This window comes from Pieris napi, chromosome 4, assembly GCF_905475465.1.
Source record: "Pieris napi chromosome 4, ilPieNapi1.2, whole genome shotgun sequence".
NCBI classification, from domain to species: domain Eukaryota; kingdom Metazoa; phylum Arthropoda; class Insecta; order Lepidoptera; family Pieridae; genus Pieris; species Pieris napi.
The window spans coordinates 2,144,548-2,164,104 of record NC_062237.1 but is presented as its reverse complement, the minus strand read 5'-3'; the positions used below and the strand labels follow the sequence as shown (position 1 = coordinate 2,164,104).

Here is a 19,557-nt window from a genome sequence, read left to right as displayed (position 1 = left end):
AAAATCTTTTCACGAAACATGCCTTACAAAAAGTTATTCCTCAGGCAAAACATTAAAGAAATAATATATTTAGACTGGATTTCAACCTACCCACGTTCTTTGAGATATTTTTTGTGTATAGCTTCATTAACACAAGTATGTAAAAAATACAGGAATTTGACATTACGTCATAGTTAGCTCCTTCTTAAATCTTACCTTTTGACGGACAGTTATAACATCAAGGCTCGCAACTCTCAACTCTGAGGTAGTGCGTTTAAACCCCGCCTGTAAACTAATGGATTTTCCTAGACATTTTTATATATATATTATATATTTGATTGGACAATTAACACCAATTGACCTAGTCCCATGCTAAGCTGGTGAAGCTTGTGTTATGGGTACTAGGCAACGGATATACATACATATTATAGATAGATAGACGTATAAATACATATTTAAACACCCAGGACTTAAGCACAACACCACATGCTCATCACATCGATGTTTGTCTCAGCCGGGGATGGAACCCGGGACCCATGGATTCGCAGTCAGGGGTACTAACCACTAGACCAATGCTACTACTAGAGCCGTTAAAGACATATTCGTACGTTACAACATCGTCCTAGATTTTTTATTTCAGATTGATTATTTTTATCTCACATACTGTTTTATTGTGTTTTTTTTATATTACTTTTTAATGTATAATATTCTACGGTTTCGATATTTGTAAATTTATGAGGAACATATTTTATACTAACTTTTTTAGTATAGTAGTTTTATTTTAGGAGTACATTGTCTTCACACATAATTATTTAACTAATGTATACAAAATATTCACAACCTATTTTAAAAGTGTGGAGTTTCTTGCCCATTCTTCTCCACATGAAACTACCTTTTGGAAGGGGTAACTAGAATCATCTTTATATTTTATTTGATGTTCAAAAGTGCTATTTTAGGTGGTCTATTTGAAATAAATGATTTGACTTGACTTGACTTGAATTTAAAAATCTGTGACTATCCTTTAAAGATAATAACATAATACAAATACAATAACATGTTAAATAGCCCCCGATAACCTTCGGAGTGGCTCCTTGGTACCGGATACACGGCTATACATGCTTCAAAAGCGCTTAATGCGCTGGCACAGTGACCCAAAGTGGGGTGGGCCTTGCCAACCGAATTCAGAGAATGTCGGATCGCGCTCAAAGACTCGCTGATCGGCCATTTGGAGGTCGTTTATACAACGTATTTCAAACCTAATCACATTTATTTTTCTATTTAAAGGATTGATATCAGCCTTGCGATTCTGTAACCGCTGTGTGAGTTCAAAAAGTGAGTTACAGAATCGCAAGGCAGTGCTAATATGCATATTAAAGTAAAAGTACAAGGAAAACTTTCATACTAAATAAATCCATTTTACCATACAAACAAATTGAGGTAAGATGAGTCAATAAATTTAACACCCTTCCAAATTCATTCATCGGGGAAGAACAGCAACGCCACATTATTGGCGTGCTGGTTCGGTAGGATGAAAAGAATACCTACAAAAAATTAATATTAATAGGATACAATTGTTTACATTTTTAGATGTTCGGTGTAAGTCTGTTGTGAATATTTAAATGAATCTCATCGTGTGCCGTGTAGCCTATAAAATTGTGTTCTAATTGTAATTGATATCAAAATGATTACAGTGACAATAGCCACCCATAATTTTTGTGATTATTAGAATAAGAAAACATGTCTGTAGCGAGAAAGCTTTATCTTATGCTAGGAATGAAAATTGCCTTGAATTTGCAGTATTAGCTAGATTAGCGAAAAAGTATCTTCATATTAAATAAAATAGATTTACATTTAATCACACGTTGAAATTGGGTCAACTTATTGTAAAAAATCATAATAATACGTAGCCGCAAATATTGTGTGAATTTGACACAAAAAGAACTTACTTACCTAGTTGTAACTTGTACTGTGCGCGGCGTCTAAACTTTCTGCACTGAAGACAGAAGATATCTGTAGACTACTTCAATATCTAAATGATTTTCTTCATATAAAGAATTTGTTGCAGATTTTTACGTCTGCAAGATAAACCAACAATTCGCTTAGCAATAAGCAGCACGCTCACAATTATGACTCAATAAATCGAAATTGTTTGGTCTCGTGTAACATCTATTGGGCGAATTTCATTTTATTACGTCTTTATTGAAACTTGAAGAGTCGTTGCAGGTTAATGGCCCAAATCTGCTGATACGGGTAGGAGATTTATGTGCGATGTTTCATTTTCGATTGGAGTCATTTAAAATCATCTTCTAGTCTCGCACAGTTTAGATCGTTATTCCCTATTAAAACAGCGGAAGACTTACTTGATCCCTTTTATCTACCGAGGGTAGCCTTACAGCTGTGGGTGCCAATGTGGTGCTACATTGCGCTACGCTACGCCATAGCGATCGGACCGTTTAATCACCTTCCTTAATTTCAAAGAGTAGGCGACTAGATTTTTATAGGCACATAGGAATACGTGGAAGTTTTTGGGACACAGTGTTTGATTGATGGACGCAGTGATTTTTAGAATTCACTTACCTTGGGTCTTCTTAGATCGAACGAATAAATGTTTTATAAGACCAAAATTTTATTAATTTATTCGTGACCATCTGGTGACCAGTATACTTCTGAACGTCTGCTGAAACCTAACTACTGCCCTATAAAGAAAAAGTATAAGGCCTCATAAATGTGTGGAAATGTTTGAAGTAATTGTATAAATGTTTAGTGTTAACATATTTAATTAAAGATATAATAAGCGACTTTAACTAGTAGTAGCTTTCTAAATATAAATGAAATGTTGTAGTTCCTTTTTCTGACACAGTGAAATAAATACGACTCTAATTGAGCGAGCTTTTGGTGCCGGCTGTGCCAGAAGTCGCATTGTACTTGTTTCTAACTTCTTTCATAATAACTTACACTAATACTGAAAGTGCAAGTTCCAGTTTCATTTGCTGACCGAACAAAATATATACAAACATTACCCTGGTTAAAATAGATTTATATTAAATCTTGTCTGAATATATTCTTGACGGTCAGACATAGTCAAGATGCTTTAACAGTCGTGTATGTAGAAAGTCGATAACTAAATGTGTATGCATATTACAGTTCGTGTGGACAAATTTAGTTATTGACTATCTACATACAGGAGTGTATTAGTTTATAAAAACAAATTATCCATCACACATCGGTCGCTTTCATGCACCCGAATGAAGTAGAATGATTGAATGAATGAATGATTATTCAAATCATCAATTTATGCTCATCGTTAAATGGACAATTGTGTCGGGTTTACAAAGTTACGAGGTGTAATGTAGTATTTGCATCGACCGTGTTTCGCATCGAGCATGTTACGCTGTATTTTAAAATCGGCGTAACATGCTCGTCAAAACTCTGTACTCCGCTTTCGCCGCCAGTTTTCCAGGAGATGGCCGACAGCGAGGACGTGTTGATATCTTTCATTCTATTTAATTATTGTTTCATCCAAATTAAGAAGAAGAAGAAAAAATGTTACTGAACATCAAACTTATTTAAAAACACAGGCGTATGAGGTGGTTTGTTATTGATTGCAATATTAAAAAACCAAACGATTACTGATAAAAACTTTTTACGCATGTTTCGATTTTGAAGAACTATTGAATTTAATTGGACCAAAAGTACTTTAAAAATACACAATTTATAGAAAATCATAATCATGATCACTCGCGACGTGCGACGCGTCCTGACTGAACCACGTAACACTCAAAGGATTCGCCAAAAAACCGACAGCCGGGTGGAACACTGAAAGCGAGCAACGAGGGGCTCGTTGCTCGCTGGTTTCCGCGTAACACGACGTACTGACTGAACGAATGCTCGCTGTGTAACATTACATTACATGTTACATTACACCTCGTAACATTGGTCAGTTCCCACCTTTAGAGTCCCGTGAAACGGACCAATTCTGTCAAAGTACTACAGTTGTATGACTGTTCTAGAAAGCATAGACTGATGTGTCCCCAATTTACCTTGGTACTTACTTTCTTTATGTTGTCCAAGTTTGTGATTTAAACATTTTTTTTATTATCAAGAGATCCATTAAAACTTTAGTTACTAAGAGCATAAGTATGATCTCGGTTTCTCCATTAAAAGATTACATTGTTTACCTCCTAGTAAACACGGTCAGACAAAACCTCAGCTATCAACTCTGATCCAATAATCCGCTCATAGCATTAACTTCAATTTGCTGGAAACCTCACCATTTATGGAGTATAGTTAGGTATTAGTATATGAACGACGTAAATATTAAATGAATATTGTTTTTATTAGCTTAGTCTAATTTTCAGTTTGAGGTATAAGAAGTTTATTCTCATTTAAAACTTACATGTATCTGAGAGAGAATATATATTAAAAACATAAAAAGTACAGCCTTACGATTTGGCATTCTGATAAACACTAAACTACAAGCTCCCTCCGCTTGTCAAGACGTAATGTGAAATTGCTTAACATAATACCATGAGATTCCAAAAATGACGTGAGTGACGAAGGGAGCGTTGTTATTGCGAGGTGAACTCTCGGATTAACAGAATCGCACCGCTGCTCTGAAGAATTGTTTGGGTTGATCCCTCCTGCCTCGTTTCAACACCGTACGAGCCGTTTGAATTCAAAGTTTAATCAACATCACACTGGAATGGACGGGTATTGGCGACTGCGCAAGAGTTGCACAAGGCACAATGACGGTCAGTCATTGAGAGGAACCAAACGAAGAAGAAAAGAAAAATATCGATTCCTTCAAACAGATAACACAAGTGTCAATTCGATATAAATGTATATTGTATAGACAAAGATTTCATGTTATTTCTACCTGAATATATCAATAATGGGATATATTAATTAGAAACCAATATGCAGTGACAATATTATCGTTTAATCAATATGCATAATGCAAGGCATTTCTACATATTCCGAGATGCGTGTCTGAATCTAAGCTCATTTAGGATAACAATGAGCGATATCTCTAATACTGTTTAATGTGAAATTAGTTAATATGATAATAAATTTAATTTATTCAATTTAATTTACAATTAGGACGATTGTTAGCACTATATGTTTTTTTTCCTAGAACAAAATTTTAACTTAAGTGTTGACTTAATTTTCTACAAAATTAGTGAATAGCTTAAACTAAGGTTCATTAACAGTCTTAGTGTTCTGTAATGTTTAGACACTATCTTCGTGTGCCTGAGACACCGCACTTGCCCTTATATTCACTACACTAGGTTTATTATTTCAAAAGGTTTAGTTTTCTTTAGGCGTCTTTCTGTTGTGTCAAGAAGTTCGATTGCCTCAGCATTCACATGTCTATTCACATGGCTATGTAGCCTGTTTAAGTGAGCTAAGGCAAAGATTTGCCGTATTTAGGACTGTACATTAGCATCCTTGTGGATACTTTCATTTTTAATATACCATGGTGGACTATACATGGCCGATCTTACCAAAAGATACCGTTTGGTTTTAATTAACACACCCACTGCTTGGATCGCCATGTCTTCTTTTTTAAAATATTCATGGTCTTAATTATTTTCTTTAATTATGAGATAACTCTTGCAGGATTGTTTGAATTTAATGCATTATAAGTTACTTATCTTAATAAGTTTAACTTAATATAAGAGTGTCGAACACTATACGCACAAAATATTGCTGGAGTAATTTTGGGAATCTCTCTCTGAAGTAAAATACTTAATTGCCTTACTAAGGGCGCTTTTAGTGTCACGCGGATTTGCTCACGCACGCGGGATTGGACCGCATGCGTAAAATTTCACGCTGCGGATCATACGCAGCATGAGTTTCAGTTTTCTACGGGCTGCGTAACGGTATAGACGTGTTCAAAAATGATCAATGTCAGAAGAATATGTGTCGCTTACATACTTTACAAACGACGAAACAAGAAGACAAGAGTACATGTTGATCCCTTTCTTGAAAATAGGCTTCTTGCTGGGGCGTTTGTTACACGCTTTGGAAAACTACAAAATAATGAACGTAAATTTAAAAATTACTTTCGAATGTCCATTCGTTCTTTTGATGAACTGTTGTGTAAAATTTTTTGTATAATTCATTGCGTTTATCCCACAAAACGGGCCGCAGATGAACTTCAATGATTACTCGTTCTGTATCGATTTTCATTTCGGTAGTACAATACGGCGCGTGCGCCCCGCTCGACTCTAAAATGGGCACTGAAGTTGTAGGCAGCGCTTACGCATGCGGATACCCCGCACCGGGGTGACGCCCCGCACAGCGCCCCGCGTCCCGCGTGCGTTTATCACGCTTTACAATAGATACCTATATGAAATTGTTCTTTGCGGATGCTACGCATGCGGTCCAATCCCGCGTGCGTGAGCAAATCCGCGTGACACTAAAAGCGCCCTTAATGGATATTTCTTTATATTTTTCATTTAATTTGGAACTGATGGATTAAAACGTGACACGTAATTACCTTAATGCAAATTACCTAAGAAGATTGTTGGCTTCAGCGGGTGACTCTCATTAATGAGGTTCGATCCCCGGTTGTGCACCAATGGACTTTGTCTGTGTGCGCATTTAACTCGCTCGTACGGTGACGGAGAACATCGTGAGGAAACCGGCATGCTTTACTAATTAAATACGGCAGTGAACTTGGTTCACTGGAACTTGTTGATACGAGTTTTGGTTTCTTCACTCACCCGCATATACTAATTAACGTAAAGGCTATCGGCATGTTATCTATAAACATAACTCTCATGATAGACGATTTCATAAACTGGAATTGAATAACACATTTGTATTTAAGAAACCGTTTTTATTTAATTACTTTGTTATTTTTTGTGGTATAAAAGATGTTAAAGTACAAATATTCTTAACCTACAGGGTTATAAAAATTATAAAACTGCAGGGACACTTTAATACTATACATACTATATATTTAATACCTACATATTGGTATTCCTAAGCGAAGGATGGCAATTCGAACTGCAATCAACTCTGCGCGGTCTGTATTGAGGTCTGACCTAATAAGTTTTGGAATTCAGATTTATTTCTAGTTCTTATAAACAAACAAAATATTTTTATTACAAAGAACTATAATATTAAAACATAATACGAATCGCACACCATAGGTTATATCTCATATCATATCTATATATAGGTTGGTGGACTCAGTTTCCGCACTTAGACTAATAATTGGTCCGTTGTGCGTAAAAGCTCCTTCCAGAAGCACAGAAGTCTTCTTGGCCACTTCACCTCACTCCGAGGATATGGCAGTTTTTATTTTATAACTGTTGTCTCAGAACGTATGAATGAATTTTAAAATTATCAAAAAAAATAGCAGCTAAGTTTTAAAAAGTTCTTTCATACAGATAAAACGTTATTCTAGAATAAAAATATTGTGTGCCCACAAACCTAAATGAAACTACTTAAAGCACCTTTACAGCTAGACAGAAATATTCAGGATAGTGCATTCTCTGAAACAAGTCCTGTGTGCTATAAACACATTTCATTTCACTCCAGCGGCTAGTACTGCGACTATTTATTTTGTTTCCATAGATTGTTTTTAGTAGTAGGACGTATTGGTTGCCGCCGAAGGTCTAAAAAACACCAAGTTCTATAAACATGTGTCTCAGATTTCTGAATCTGTTTCATGATCATTTTTCAATCTAATAGGCAAGTAGGTGAACAGCCTCCTGTGCCTGACACACGCCATCGACTTTTTGGGTCTAAGACATGTCGGTTTCCTCAGGATGTTTTCCTTCACCGTCCTTCCATTTCGGACGATGAACTCGCAAGGACATGAATCTCCTTGCCTGGAATAGTTAGCTTGGTGGTTTTAGTTACGTCTAATACATAGGGTATTAGACCAAGAACAGGGTCGGCAACCTCGGGAACGTTGGTCCACCAAACTTGCCTTGCTTGCTTGCATCACAGCGACTTGCGCTACCCCCAAGACCCCGCCTCCCTACCCATCAGTAGGTTGTGGAAGGGTCTGCTATGCTACCATGCAGCAAGCATGCCGTGCTGGGAACCGTAAGAGCATAAGGTCAACCCCCTCGCGAATGTTAAATGCGCACATAGAATGAACGTCCATTGGTATATATTGTAACTATAAATTGTATACTGTGCCAACTCCCGCTTACTGTAATTGAATAAACTTTCAACTTTCTAACTTTTTAAACGAATTTTAGACGGGGGTTGTCTCAAAAATGCAAATATTTTTCTTTATTAAAATACAGACTCACGGCGGTATTGAAAACTTCAATATTATGAAGAATCGTGATGGGAATTAGAGTTTTAAGTAATATCAATTTATTTATTCAATAGGGAAACGTGACATACACCAAAAATATATATAAGAAAATAAAAGTTGTAATTACAGAAGTGTCCTTCACAGATAAGAAAAACGTTAATTATACAGTAGAAAACACAAATAAACGAAACTGAAATATTCTAATAAAATTGGAAACAACATATAAAAATTAAAACACAGCAATAAAGAGTACACACATACAACAAAACACTAATAATATAGATTTTAAACGGCTCTTGAAAGCAGTAGGGGAGCACACAAAGGCCGGCAACGCACTCGCGAGCCCTCTGGCATTGAGTGTCCATGGGCGGTATCTCCTAACCTCAGATCCTCCTCAGACCTCCTTCCCCTTTGCCCTGTTCTATAAAAAAATATTTACATTGGAAAAGTAAATATGATATTTGGAGGAGGCCTTTATTGGGATACAAACTGATTCTTTGTAATAATAGTAAGTGTTTTGTGGGATCAAAATACATACTCTTTGCTTATTTTATTGTATGGTTAAGGAGAAGGCATTTTTTTTTTATAAATATATGTCTGAGAATTTAAATATCTAAAGTTAATAGCTTGCATGATCGTTATTGATTCCCCAAACACAGGTAATGAGACTGTCAAGTTAGTGATACTATTATTAACTTTTGTATGCATACGGGCACCTCAGGAAATTTACGATCTAAGGTTCATTTCAGTTAATTAAATGAAATTTAACTGTGTAACATAGTCTATATTATACTTATAATCGTGTGATTATTACGCGTGAAGTGAATTCTGGATTTTTTTTAAATGTTTATGTAAATATACATTGTACATATACAAACTATATCATAATTTATTGTAAGTAAAAATGAAAACTTAGACTGTAGTTGACAGAATTCGTAGAGTTGTAGAACTTCCTATAAAAAGTGCAGTTAGGTTATATTTGGATTTATAAACATAAAAACCGAAATAAAGGGACAATATGATGTATTGTTTGTGTTCCTATTTGTACAATAGGGAGTTGGGCCTTGTTTATTTCGATTGTGTGAAGACTGTCCAACCGTTACTAGTCAAAAAGCGTAAACTAAACGTCATTAGATATATCAATAATGGAGATTGATTTTTATTTTTTTATTCATTTGTTTTGTTCCCATTTGGTTTTTTTAGTTTTGTAAGGCTTATAAGCTAAGCAAAAATGATACACAAAAGGTTAAAGATACAAGGAAGAAGATCTTTGTAGTATGTCACATAGACGAAAGGTCTTAGTTCTAAAATTGATACGATACAAGTTTATGGAGATTGATTAGTTTGTATACATTTTTTGTGTTTTTCATTTAAATAAACAATGTTTTAGCCCTTTTAGCCTTTGATCTCACTAAAACAGATTCTAAAATCACACAGAAGAGGTCCAGGACTGATAAGGAAATCGAGGCACATGTATTTTTAAATGTAATTTTAGTATCATAGGCACATAAGGAATAGGCAATAAAAACAAATAAAAATTTGTTATATTCGCGAAGCATTCGAATGAGAGGAGCCTAAATTCCTATATTGGTTTATACAGGGGCAATTTGAAAAATTCTGCTGATTTTGAACTTTGGGAATAAATAATGGTAATGATAATCGTTAAGGGTAGGGTCAAAGTGTGAATTACAAATTGGAATATTATTTACCATCCTTCCGGAAATAAAACCATGACAGCTACCCCAAGAGTGGAATTTTATTTTATATGAGTACAATCAAATACTTATGAAAATATGTTAACCTGCAACATCCTCACAATCGAGTAGCTCGGAATATCGCAGCACACAACCCACCAGGGTACTCGTTGTTTCGAAGATATTAGTCCGCTATATATATTTTAAATACTTAAAAGTTTAATTTCAACCTCAGACCCATTATAGGCCGGGAGATAGTGACACAAAATAGTGGGTCATTTGTACCAGTATCGCGGTTCTTCAGGGGTCTTATTACGCAATGAAAAAATGAAAAATGATGATACCGGCAGCCCAATCGCTTGAGCGTTAGTCGAACTCATCGAATTAATTAGATGTGATTGATCTCATCGAATGATTAGATAAAAATTCTAGTTTGTTCCGATTGTCCATAAAAAAATAAGAGGCGGCAGTGTCATGCCATACTTCTCCGGTGTGACTTACAGCCCGCCATACAAATTAAAAAAAAATTCAACTAACGCCCTCGCGACTGGGCCGCCGGTACCAGTGCTATGATCATCATTTTTTTTTTCATTGCGTAATAAGACCCCTGAAGAACCGCCATACTGGTACATATAACCCACTATTTTGTGTCACTATCTCCCGGCCTAATTAGGATTGGCTAAATTCGTAGCTAAATGTACGAACTAAATGTTTTTAACAGATTCCCATTTTCACTTCACCTCCAAATGATATAACAAGCGAGTTAGTGGCGAGTTGCTGAAAAGGCACGTTAATATGTTAATACTGTGAACAATACAGGTAATAAATATTAGTTACACACATAGATCTAACTCGGTCACAAGGCGAGGTCGCATGCGCACACGTGACAACTCAACTCTACCGACAAAACGTTTTGCATTTTATAATTTACTTGTTAGGTGGAAATGTATTTGTGTGTTTTTGTAATTTTAATTAGTGCTGTTTGTGCGCAGGATTGCAGGACAAGTGGACAGACGGTGAGATCAAGTTAATTGGAATATTTAATTATTACAGTTACTTATAAATTAAACATTCATAATAATTTACCTTGATTTAACTTTTGTGGTATATTTTTTCTTCGCAAGGGCAGAAGAGTAATAAGACAATTTTGGATTGTAAACATGTTTTAACGCTAATGATATGTTTAAGATATTTTACGAATCTTTCTGAACATTATGCATAGTTATTGCAAGAATCTGGGTTTGATTCCCGGAGTAATAATAATTTTTCACTAGCAATACAGAGTCAAAAATGTCGACTTCTTTGCTTATCAGAATTATCTGATATACTCATACTATTAAAAGAACTATTTAGTATAAAAATTCAAAATACTTGCGTATTCAATCAATTTAAAAGGGCATTAGTACGATATGGATCTTTTTATCAGAATGAACTAGAACTAGTCTGTCTGAATGCGATGCATCTCTTTCGTATTATTCTCTTATGTAAAAAAATAAAATTTTGTAATGAGAATAAAGTTCTTTAAACGTTAGTATAATTGTAGATTCCATTGGAATTTAGACTATATGGTCTATTCGAGTTTATAATCTTCAGAACATATAGCATATTATGATATTGATTTAACAAAGAGGTATGTAGCAACCCAAAGTAAACAGCATTGTTTCGCCGGGAATAGAACCTAGCAGGTTACGACTTGTGCGTCTACATGTATATATTTGTGTATATAATATATTTGTGTAATTAAATTATTTTATTCAGACGGACATTGTTTAGAAGATTATCTAATTTTTTTAGATTAGCTATTGTATTTTTTTCCAGTGTGGTAACTACGAACAATGCTGTGGCGGATGCTGTTATGACGGGCATTGCATCGATAGTAAGGATTTTTTTATTTCTAATTATTGTTTTGGCAAGTCTTAGAGAAGAGTATTTTTAAATTATGTCCTGTGGCACGAACATTGAATATTAGATTTTATTTTGTTGTCTTTTTTACTATAAAGCTAACAAAAAGTTTGTATAAAGGTTATGTCAAATTTATTTATTTATTTATTTATAAGTTTGAGTCGTCGAAGCGCAGCCGTGCGAGTGACACGCGTATAACCTAGCACGAGCTTATCAAGACAATCTAATCATGTCGAAGTGTGACCAATGTAATAAAACGTTTTCTAAATCGATGCCCGGATGTGAATGTGCCCGATGTGAAAAAATGGTACACCTAAATACCAGATGCAGCGGTCTTACGAACAAACAGATAACTGCATTAAAGGCGGCCCCAAGCCTAGACTGGACTTGTATGGAATGCCAGCAGGAATCCCCGAAGCGAAACTCCTCTTTGTTTATAACAGAGGATGCAGAGGAGGATATACCTATGGACACTAAGGGGCTAATACATAAAATCTCCAAGGAGGTGGAAAAAACTATAAAGAAGGAAATAAGCGAACTTAACCAATCTCTGCAATTTCACAGTACGAAGTTGGATGAAGTATTAGGTTGTATTGATGCCTTTAAAAATACCATAAAAGCTTTAGAAAGAAAAAACACGGAACTATTACAAAAAAACAACAATCTCGAATTGAGGGTAGGCGTATTGGAGCAGCGTTTCCATGAGATGGAACAGAAGAAACTTGCTAATTCTATAGAAATAGCAAACGTCCCCCCTGCGAGCGAAGAGAATGTGATAAAATTAGTTGAAAATGTAGCATTAAAACTTAAACAGCCCTTCGACGGTATCCGTAACTCAATGCGATACCAAGGTAAATACGACCAACCCGGCATTATACGAGTTAAACTTACTGATAAAGCGACCCAAGAAAAGTGGATTAAAGCTGCAAAAACCATTAAAACTATGGTGGCCGATGTTTGCCCCTATGAACCCAACAATAACAAAATAGTATTCATCAGGGAAGCAATGACTAAATCCAACAAAAGCATTTTATGGGAAGCCAAGCAGGAATTAAAGAACAAACAAAACTATAAATACGTTTGGTTTAAAAACGGTATGGTTCGTGCAAGAAAGGATGATAACACGAAAATAGAAAACTTAAGATCTATATTGGATATACAAGCGTTAAAAAAAAAAGACAGAATGTCAATTAACTGCCCAAATTAAATTGCATATAAATTATTATTATTAATATGGATAGTTTAACTAGTGATATTTGTGAATTAGAAGACTGTATAAACATAAATGATTTCGTGAGTAAAATACCCAGCAAACATTTAAATCTGTTGTGTGTACACATAAATATAAGGTCAATCATAAAATATTTTGCTAGCCTCGAGCAATGTATATATGCGGCTAACACTATTGACGTTATTGTTGTTACAGAGGTTAACATTTCTGATAGAATCAGTTGTTTGTACAATTTAAATGGATATCAAATGTTCTCAGCGCTCAGAAACAGTAGGAAAGGTGGTGGTATCTTAGTTTATGTAAAAAAGAAACATAAATTTAGTATACAAATTGTAAAAAGCCAACATTTCGAGAATATACTCTTTACCATCACAACTCAGACGAAATACACTGCGCATATTTGTGCTATTTACCGCCCACCTAGCCTAAGCAAGAGCCTGTTTATTGACGAACTTCATAATATCATTAAGAGTAACTGCCAGAAAAATATAGACTTGTATCTATTGGGGGACGTTAATATAAACCTAAAGCTAGACATTCCTATAAAACATAAATATTGCAACACATTACACAGTTTAGGCCTTATGTGTGGGATCACAACATACACTAGGGCAGAACTATACAAAGGAATCGTTACAAAATCATGCATAGATCACATATACGCTCGATCCCAAACACACGACCTATACACTGCAGCGGTTGGCACAAAACTAGCGGACCATCGAGCGATCGTGCTCGCTTGCACTAAAGCACAGCTACAGGATGTTCCAACATATAAAACATTAATTGACAAAAATAAATTAACGACCCTTCTAGAGCAAATTGATTGGAAGCCGACAGTAGAAATGACGTGTCCTATTGGTATATACAACTTCATACAAAATAACATAACTCAAGCATATAAAAAATCAGAATATACAGTTAAACTTAAATCTAACACTCATCGAAACAGTAACCATTGGATTAATAATAGAATTATTAAAGCATGTCATTACAGAGATAAACTTTTTACTCAATATATAAAAGATACAAACAACTTAATACTAAAACAAAAATATAATAAAACCAGAAATTATGTCAATAAATTAATAAATAAAACTAAAAATAAAACACTTAGAACCAATATAGAAGCTAATAAAAACAATCTAAAAAATCTATGGGATATATTAAATCAATTAACAGGAAAAATTAAAACATCCATTGACGTAGCAATACAAAACTCATTTGAAAATCAAAATGTTACGTGTAAAGATATTGCAAATAATTTTGCAACTACCTTCCACAATAGTATCAGTAATGTTGCAACCAACTGTGCAATTCCACTGTTGGATACAAGTTTATACCGGCGAGCAGAAAATACTAGTATGAGATTTCAGTCAGCAGACCCTAAATCTGTCGCAAAGATCATAAAATCATTAAACGACAAAAAATCTCCAGGCGCAGATAGAATTAGAACTATAGACATTAAAATGTTATGCAATAAAATAAACGTAGCCATAGCTAATCTTATTAACACGAGCATTTACACTGGACAGTATCCTAATTTATTAAAAACAGGTATAGTACGACCAATATACAAAAATGGTAGCAAAAAAAACTATAATAATTATCGTCCAATAACTATACTGCCAACAATCAACAAAATAATTGAAAAATATATATGTGGACAAATCCAAAGTTATTATAAAAAACACAATATTCTTTCTAACAAACAATACGGATTTCAACCAAATAAAAACACCACACAATTACTATCCGCATTCACAGATCTTATTTATAAGCACTTAAATAAAAAGGAACATGTCCTGGTAGTGTTTATTGATTATAGTAAGGCATTCGACACATTAAGGCACAGCGTAATCCTACAAAACCTAAATGACTGCGGAGTACGAGGAAACCTGCTCAAGTGGTGTGAAAACTATCTGCAAGATAGAACTTATCGTGTTAAAGTGTGCAACGAAGAAAGTTTCCCAATATCCATAACAGAAGGTACGGCTCAGGGCTCAGTTATTGGACCCTTGCATTACCTTACCTACGTTAACACATTACCTAACATAATAAAATATTGCCAGATATTCCAATTTGCAGACGATACATGCCTAGTAGCCGCTGGGGCTAACATACAAGAAGCAGAAACAAAGCTGCAAGCTGACTTCGATGCATTGGCTGAATGGTCCCACGACGTGGGACTTGTACTAAATCCGGGTAAAACAAAGTTCATGCATATCCGATCTAGTCGCAATCTGGGCGCGCGTGCACCCCACTTGGTCTTGCACAGCCACATTTGTGCACATTCCAGTAAATCGTACCCCATCAACTGTAACTGCAACGCCTTAGAATTGGTTCATTGCCACAGGTACCTGGGGCTTGCAATTGATGACCGAATGTCCTGGAAAATGCATATTAATTCTGTCTGTGAAAGGCTAAGAGCGATACTTGCCAAATTCACTATAATAAAAAATAAAATACCTCTCAATACTCTGCTACTGCTATACAAAGCACTAGCAGAATCTATTATAACATATGGACTTTCAAGCTATGGGAGAACATGCAAAACCTATCTTAATCAAATATTTTCATTACAAATACGTATTTTAAAAGCAATTGCTCCTTACAAAATAAAATCACAATATAAAGAAGACTATAGAAAGCTATTTGCATTTTTTAAAATTATACCTATACAAGAGAAAGTGCAGCTAGCATTATTAAATGAAAACTACTTTACAGACAATTACCTTAAAACAACTAAAACTCACTATCACTATACAACACGTAGAAAATTAAAAAACGAATTTCTTTTACCAAAATACAATAATTTATATGGGAAAAAAACATTAGACTATATTATTCCAAATCTATTAAACTCTTTACCGGCTGCGCTATTTGCTAATGTAACAGGAAACAATATCAAATTTAAATTAAAAAATTACTTTATAAGTCAAACAATAACAAATTATGCATAACTAAAAGTAGGATGTCGTCATTTAGTTCATGTTCGAATATGTAAATTCGAATACACATCCTGTATTCGAATGAGAATTTCTCGTCAAGAACAGGTTTCTTGCATCGGCTGTGGAGCGTCATTGTTTCAATTGGTATATGTTGTTCGTGCAATTTTTATGGTTTATTGGTGGGGGTGTTATATTGTATAGTGTGTCACTGGCCTGAGTGTGTAATAGTGTGTAATAGATTAATTATTTAAATATTTTCGACGACCTGGTGGACGGAAAAACTGTGTCCAGTTTGTGTTTCCACCACGCCAACTTTTTTCTATTTAGGATGATGTATAGAATAAATAAATAAATAAAATAAAGTAATCTTACAGCTAACATACATAATATTACAAAACAAACACTTATACAGTACAAAAAGCCAAAACAGATTACATAGATATAAGAAAAATGAAACAAATAAGCAATTTGTTTTATTTTAAATAAAACAAATTTAAAATAAAACATCTCTATCACCATAGAGCTGTGAGAATCTAAGAAAATACTATGAGTTCTCTATTCAGTACTAGTTGAGAAAGAAAATATAAGCATTTTGATATGAAGGCAGCGCGTTTATGTAAATTTAAAACTAGAATGGAAATTGCTTTAAAGACAGCTGCTATGCGTTTTAAGTTTCTTAGCTCGATTTTACAATTGCTGATTTTTCATTCTTAGTATTTCTTTAGCTTGTTTTTTTAGAATCAAACAATCTAATAATTGTCTACTAATTGAAATAAAGAATTGTACTAGTTACCAAAATGGGACAAGATTAGCGTGCGTTGCCATACTTTTAAGAATTGGTACACCCTTTTCTTGAAGGTCCCTAAGTCGAATTGGAAATACATGAGTGGGCAATGAATAGTGGTGGTGCGCGGCAAAAACTGCCTTAAAAAACGCTTAGTTGTGGTTTTACTAAACAGAGCCCGTACTCTGTAGCTCCAAATTACGAGTTTTTGTACCACGTGATCCCAAGGTTTATTGATTAACATCGAAACTGGATATAAAAACGTTGATTGTTATCGCTTTCGTTGGAAGTTACAGGGTACCGGAGCTGATGCGGAAATGTGTCTACTCCATTCTTGTGGTCACGGACTAACAATCTTGCTTTTTTTTTTAATAGAGCGCATCGTGCAATCAGTCTTCTGACTATGAGCAGATGAGTTGTAGGATGATTGATGATGTCATGTCATGATGATGATGAAAAAAAAACAATCTTGCTAGATATAAATGGTTATATAAGAATAATTGAAAGGGATTAATTAGAGCCTAGAGGATTAAAAATTTGTACTTCAAGCTACAGCCTACTGGAAACGTTATTATTTCGCGAGAAATAAAAACCAGGTTAATCACGTTGTCTAAACCTAGACCTAGTAACCCACGAGAGAGGTATACCTCTTAATATGTCGACTAAAATAAAATATTTTATAGTACCTTTAGATGTGTTTAAAATATAATCTATATTCAGATTCGTTTTAAACTACACTAATAAATTTGAGATAAAATATTGCTTAAATTTCTCTCTACCACAATATTTTCATAACTAAAGTTTTCAACATCAATTAATCAGCGATCGTGGTTTGTTTCAGCATACAGGTCGTGTTTGCAGAGTTTTGATGTGTGTCGTAACCATGCCTGCATTGGTGAGGAGAACTGCGTGGAGTACCGACCGCCAGGCTGCCTTCGATGTGAACCATTACCAATTTGTCGGGTATAAGAAAAGCTATGTTACGGTATTGTGATCTCGAAATCGAAATGTGTTTCGTAAGCGGTAATGAGAAGGGAAATTCATATTAAATCATGTTTTCTAATCATAAGAGGCATATTGTAAGATTGAATTTAAAAATATATTTTGTTCATATATATATAATTATTATAATCGTTAGTGGTTTAAATAACATATTTATATTATTTATAAATTAAAAAAAAGGATAGAAGTCAGTAGAAGTTTTTCCGAACTGTTATACCTTGGGGGCCTTCCAGAAAAGGCCCTTAAAGGCCGACAACAAAGGCGAAAGTCTCATTTATGTGATCATGGGTAGTTGGCACATATAACTAAATTTTGAACTATGTAACTATAAATTAGTATTAATGTTAATGTGTTAATGTCCACACATTTACGGTAATTAACATTAATACTAAAACCGGTAATAAAGTATCGGTTTTGATAATATATACTATTCTTTTATAGTTTAGACTAATTAGTTTAACTTTCGCGTATCGGATAACGTTATAACTTGTTTTCTTTGTAATTTTCAATTAATCTTTATATATTTTGTAAAAGTTTCATTTCTCCAAAGTTGACTTATTTCTGTGTATGTCTTATTATTGTATATGTTTTAAGAAAGTAAGTGATCAGCAGTCTACGCCAACCGAAACGATTGCTTTTTACTCTTTATGGTTACCAACACCCCACAAAGATTTTGTTTATAACTAGACAAAAACAATAGAATTTGTGCGTGGAGTTAATGTTAATGATTTGTATGGACTGTTGCAAGGTATTAAGTTCCTTTCTTCTGTAGTATTTTACTCGCTATATCCACACATGCTCTATTTTTATATTTTAGTGATCATTTAATTTTGGCGCGTCCATATTTTCTTTGGTCATTATTGTGTCGTATTTTATTATTTGGTTGTATTTTATTTTAATTTATAATCAATATTTTTATATTAAATATAACTAAATTTATCTATTTCGTTGAATTCCGAATAGTTTCCTACATGCCTTTGTTCAGATGGTTTCTGATTTTTTTTTTTTTTAAAGACAATTCACACCAATTGACCTAGTCCCATGCTAAGCTGGTGAAGCTTGTGTTATGGGTACTAGGCAACGGATATACATACATATTATAGATAGATAGACATATAAATACATATTTAAACACCCAAGACCTAAGCACAACACCAAATGCTCATCACATCGATGTTCGTCTCAGCCGGGAATCGAACCCGGGACCCATGGATTCGCAGTCAGGGGTACTAACCACTAGACCAATGAGTCGTCAGATTAATATGTATTCTAATATGTCTGATTAGAACACTCATATACAATGATAAGGTAATTATATCTTGTAAGTTATGTGTAATGTATGACAAACTAAAGTTATACGAAATCGCATCCGGAGGTTCTGGGTTCGAAGCGATGTCAAATTGGTTGGCACCAAGTACTGATGGGTGACAGATTATCTACTCCATAAATACTAAATGGACTGAACTTGCTCTATTTTCGATTCTGGTATACTTATAAATCTAAAGATATATAAACTGTAAGAATGATTGAAAATTTATGATTGACTGAACAGAGAATTGGAGTCAAGTTAATTGTAAAACTTAAATTGTACTTCTGACTAAATATTTCTCTTCTATCTTCATTGCGCAGTAACGATAGAATGTATAGAGATATACAATCGGCTAAAAATAGGCCTACATTGACCGCAATACGTACTTCTATGTAGAAGCAAAGCAGTCATACATTACAAA

The 19,557-nt window shown here is 34.4% G+C and overlaps 2 protein-coding genes and 1 long non-coding RNA gene across 3 annotated transcripts; all 3 read left to right on the top strand.

Annotated features, from left to right (window-relative positions):
• The first annotated feature begins 10,797 nt into the window (after positions 1 to 10,797).
• LOC125048979 lies at positions 10,798 to 17,994 on the top strand. The gene is made up of 3 exons (XR_007116920.1): positions 10,798 to 10,973; positions 11,776 to 11,833; positions 17,667 to 17,994. It is a non-coding gene; the product is annotated as an uncharacterized LOC125048979 (long non-coding RNA).
• On the top strand, positions 12,014 to 16,399 carry LOC125048978. Its single transcript, XM_047647965.1, has one exon. It carries the CDS (start codon positions 12,089 to 12,091, stop codon positions 13,064 to 13,066), a length of 978 nt encoding a protein of 325 aa, XP_047503921.1. The 5' UTR covers positions 12,014 to 12,088; the 3' UTR covers positions 13,067 to 16,399.
• Positions 13,062 to 16,399, top strand: LOC125048977. The gene is made up of 2 exons (XM_047647964.1): positions 13,062 to 15,079; positions 15,179 to 16,399. Exons 1-2 carry the CDS (start codon positions 13,093 to 13,095, stop codon positions 16,051 to 16,053), a joined length of 2,862 nt encoding a protein of 953 aa, XP_047503920.1. The 5' UTR covers positions 13,062 to 13,092; the 3' UTR covers positions 16,054 to 16,399.
• Positions 17,995 to 19,557: the final 1,563 nt, after the last annotated feature.

What these genes read in the sequence shown, in the direction of transcription:
- LOC125048978 (XM_047647965.1), top strand. Translation starts at nt 12,089, where the DNA reads ATGTCGAAGTGTGACCAATGTAATAAAACGTTTTCTAAATCGATGCCC.
- LOC125048977 (XM_047647964.1), top strand. Translation starts at nt 13,093, where the DNA reads ATGGATAGTTTAACTAGTGATATTTGTGAATTAGAAGACTGTATAAAC. An exon ending in CCCAATATCCATAACAGAAG is followed by an intron (nt 15,080 to 15,178) that starts GTACGGCTCAGG and finishes TCCAATTTGCAG; the next exon opens with ACGATACATGCCTAGTAGCC.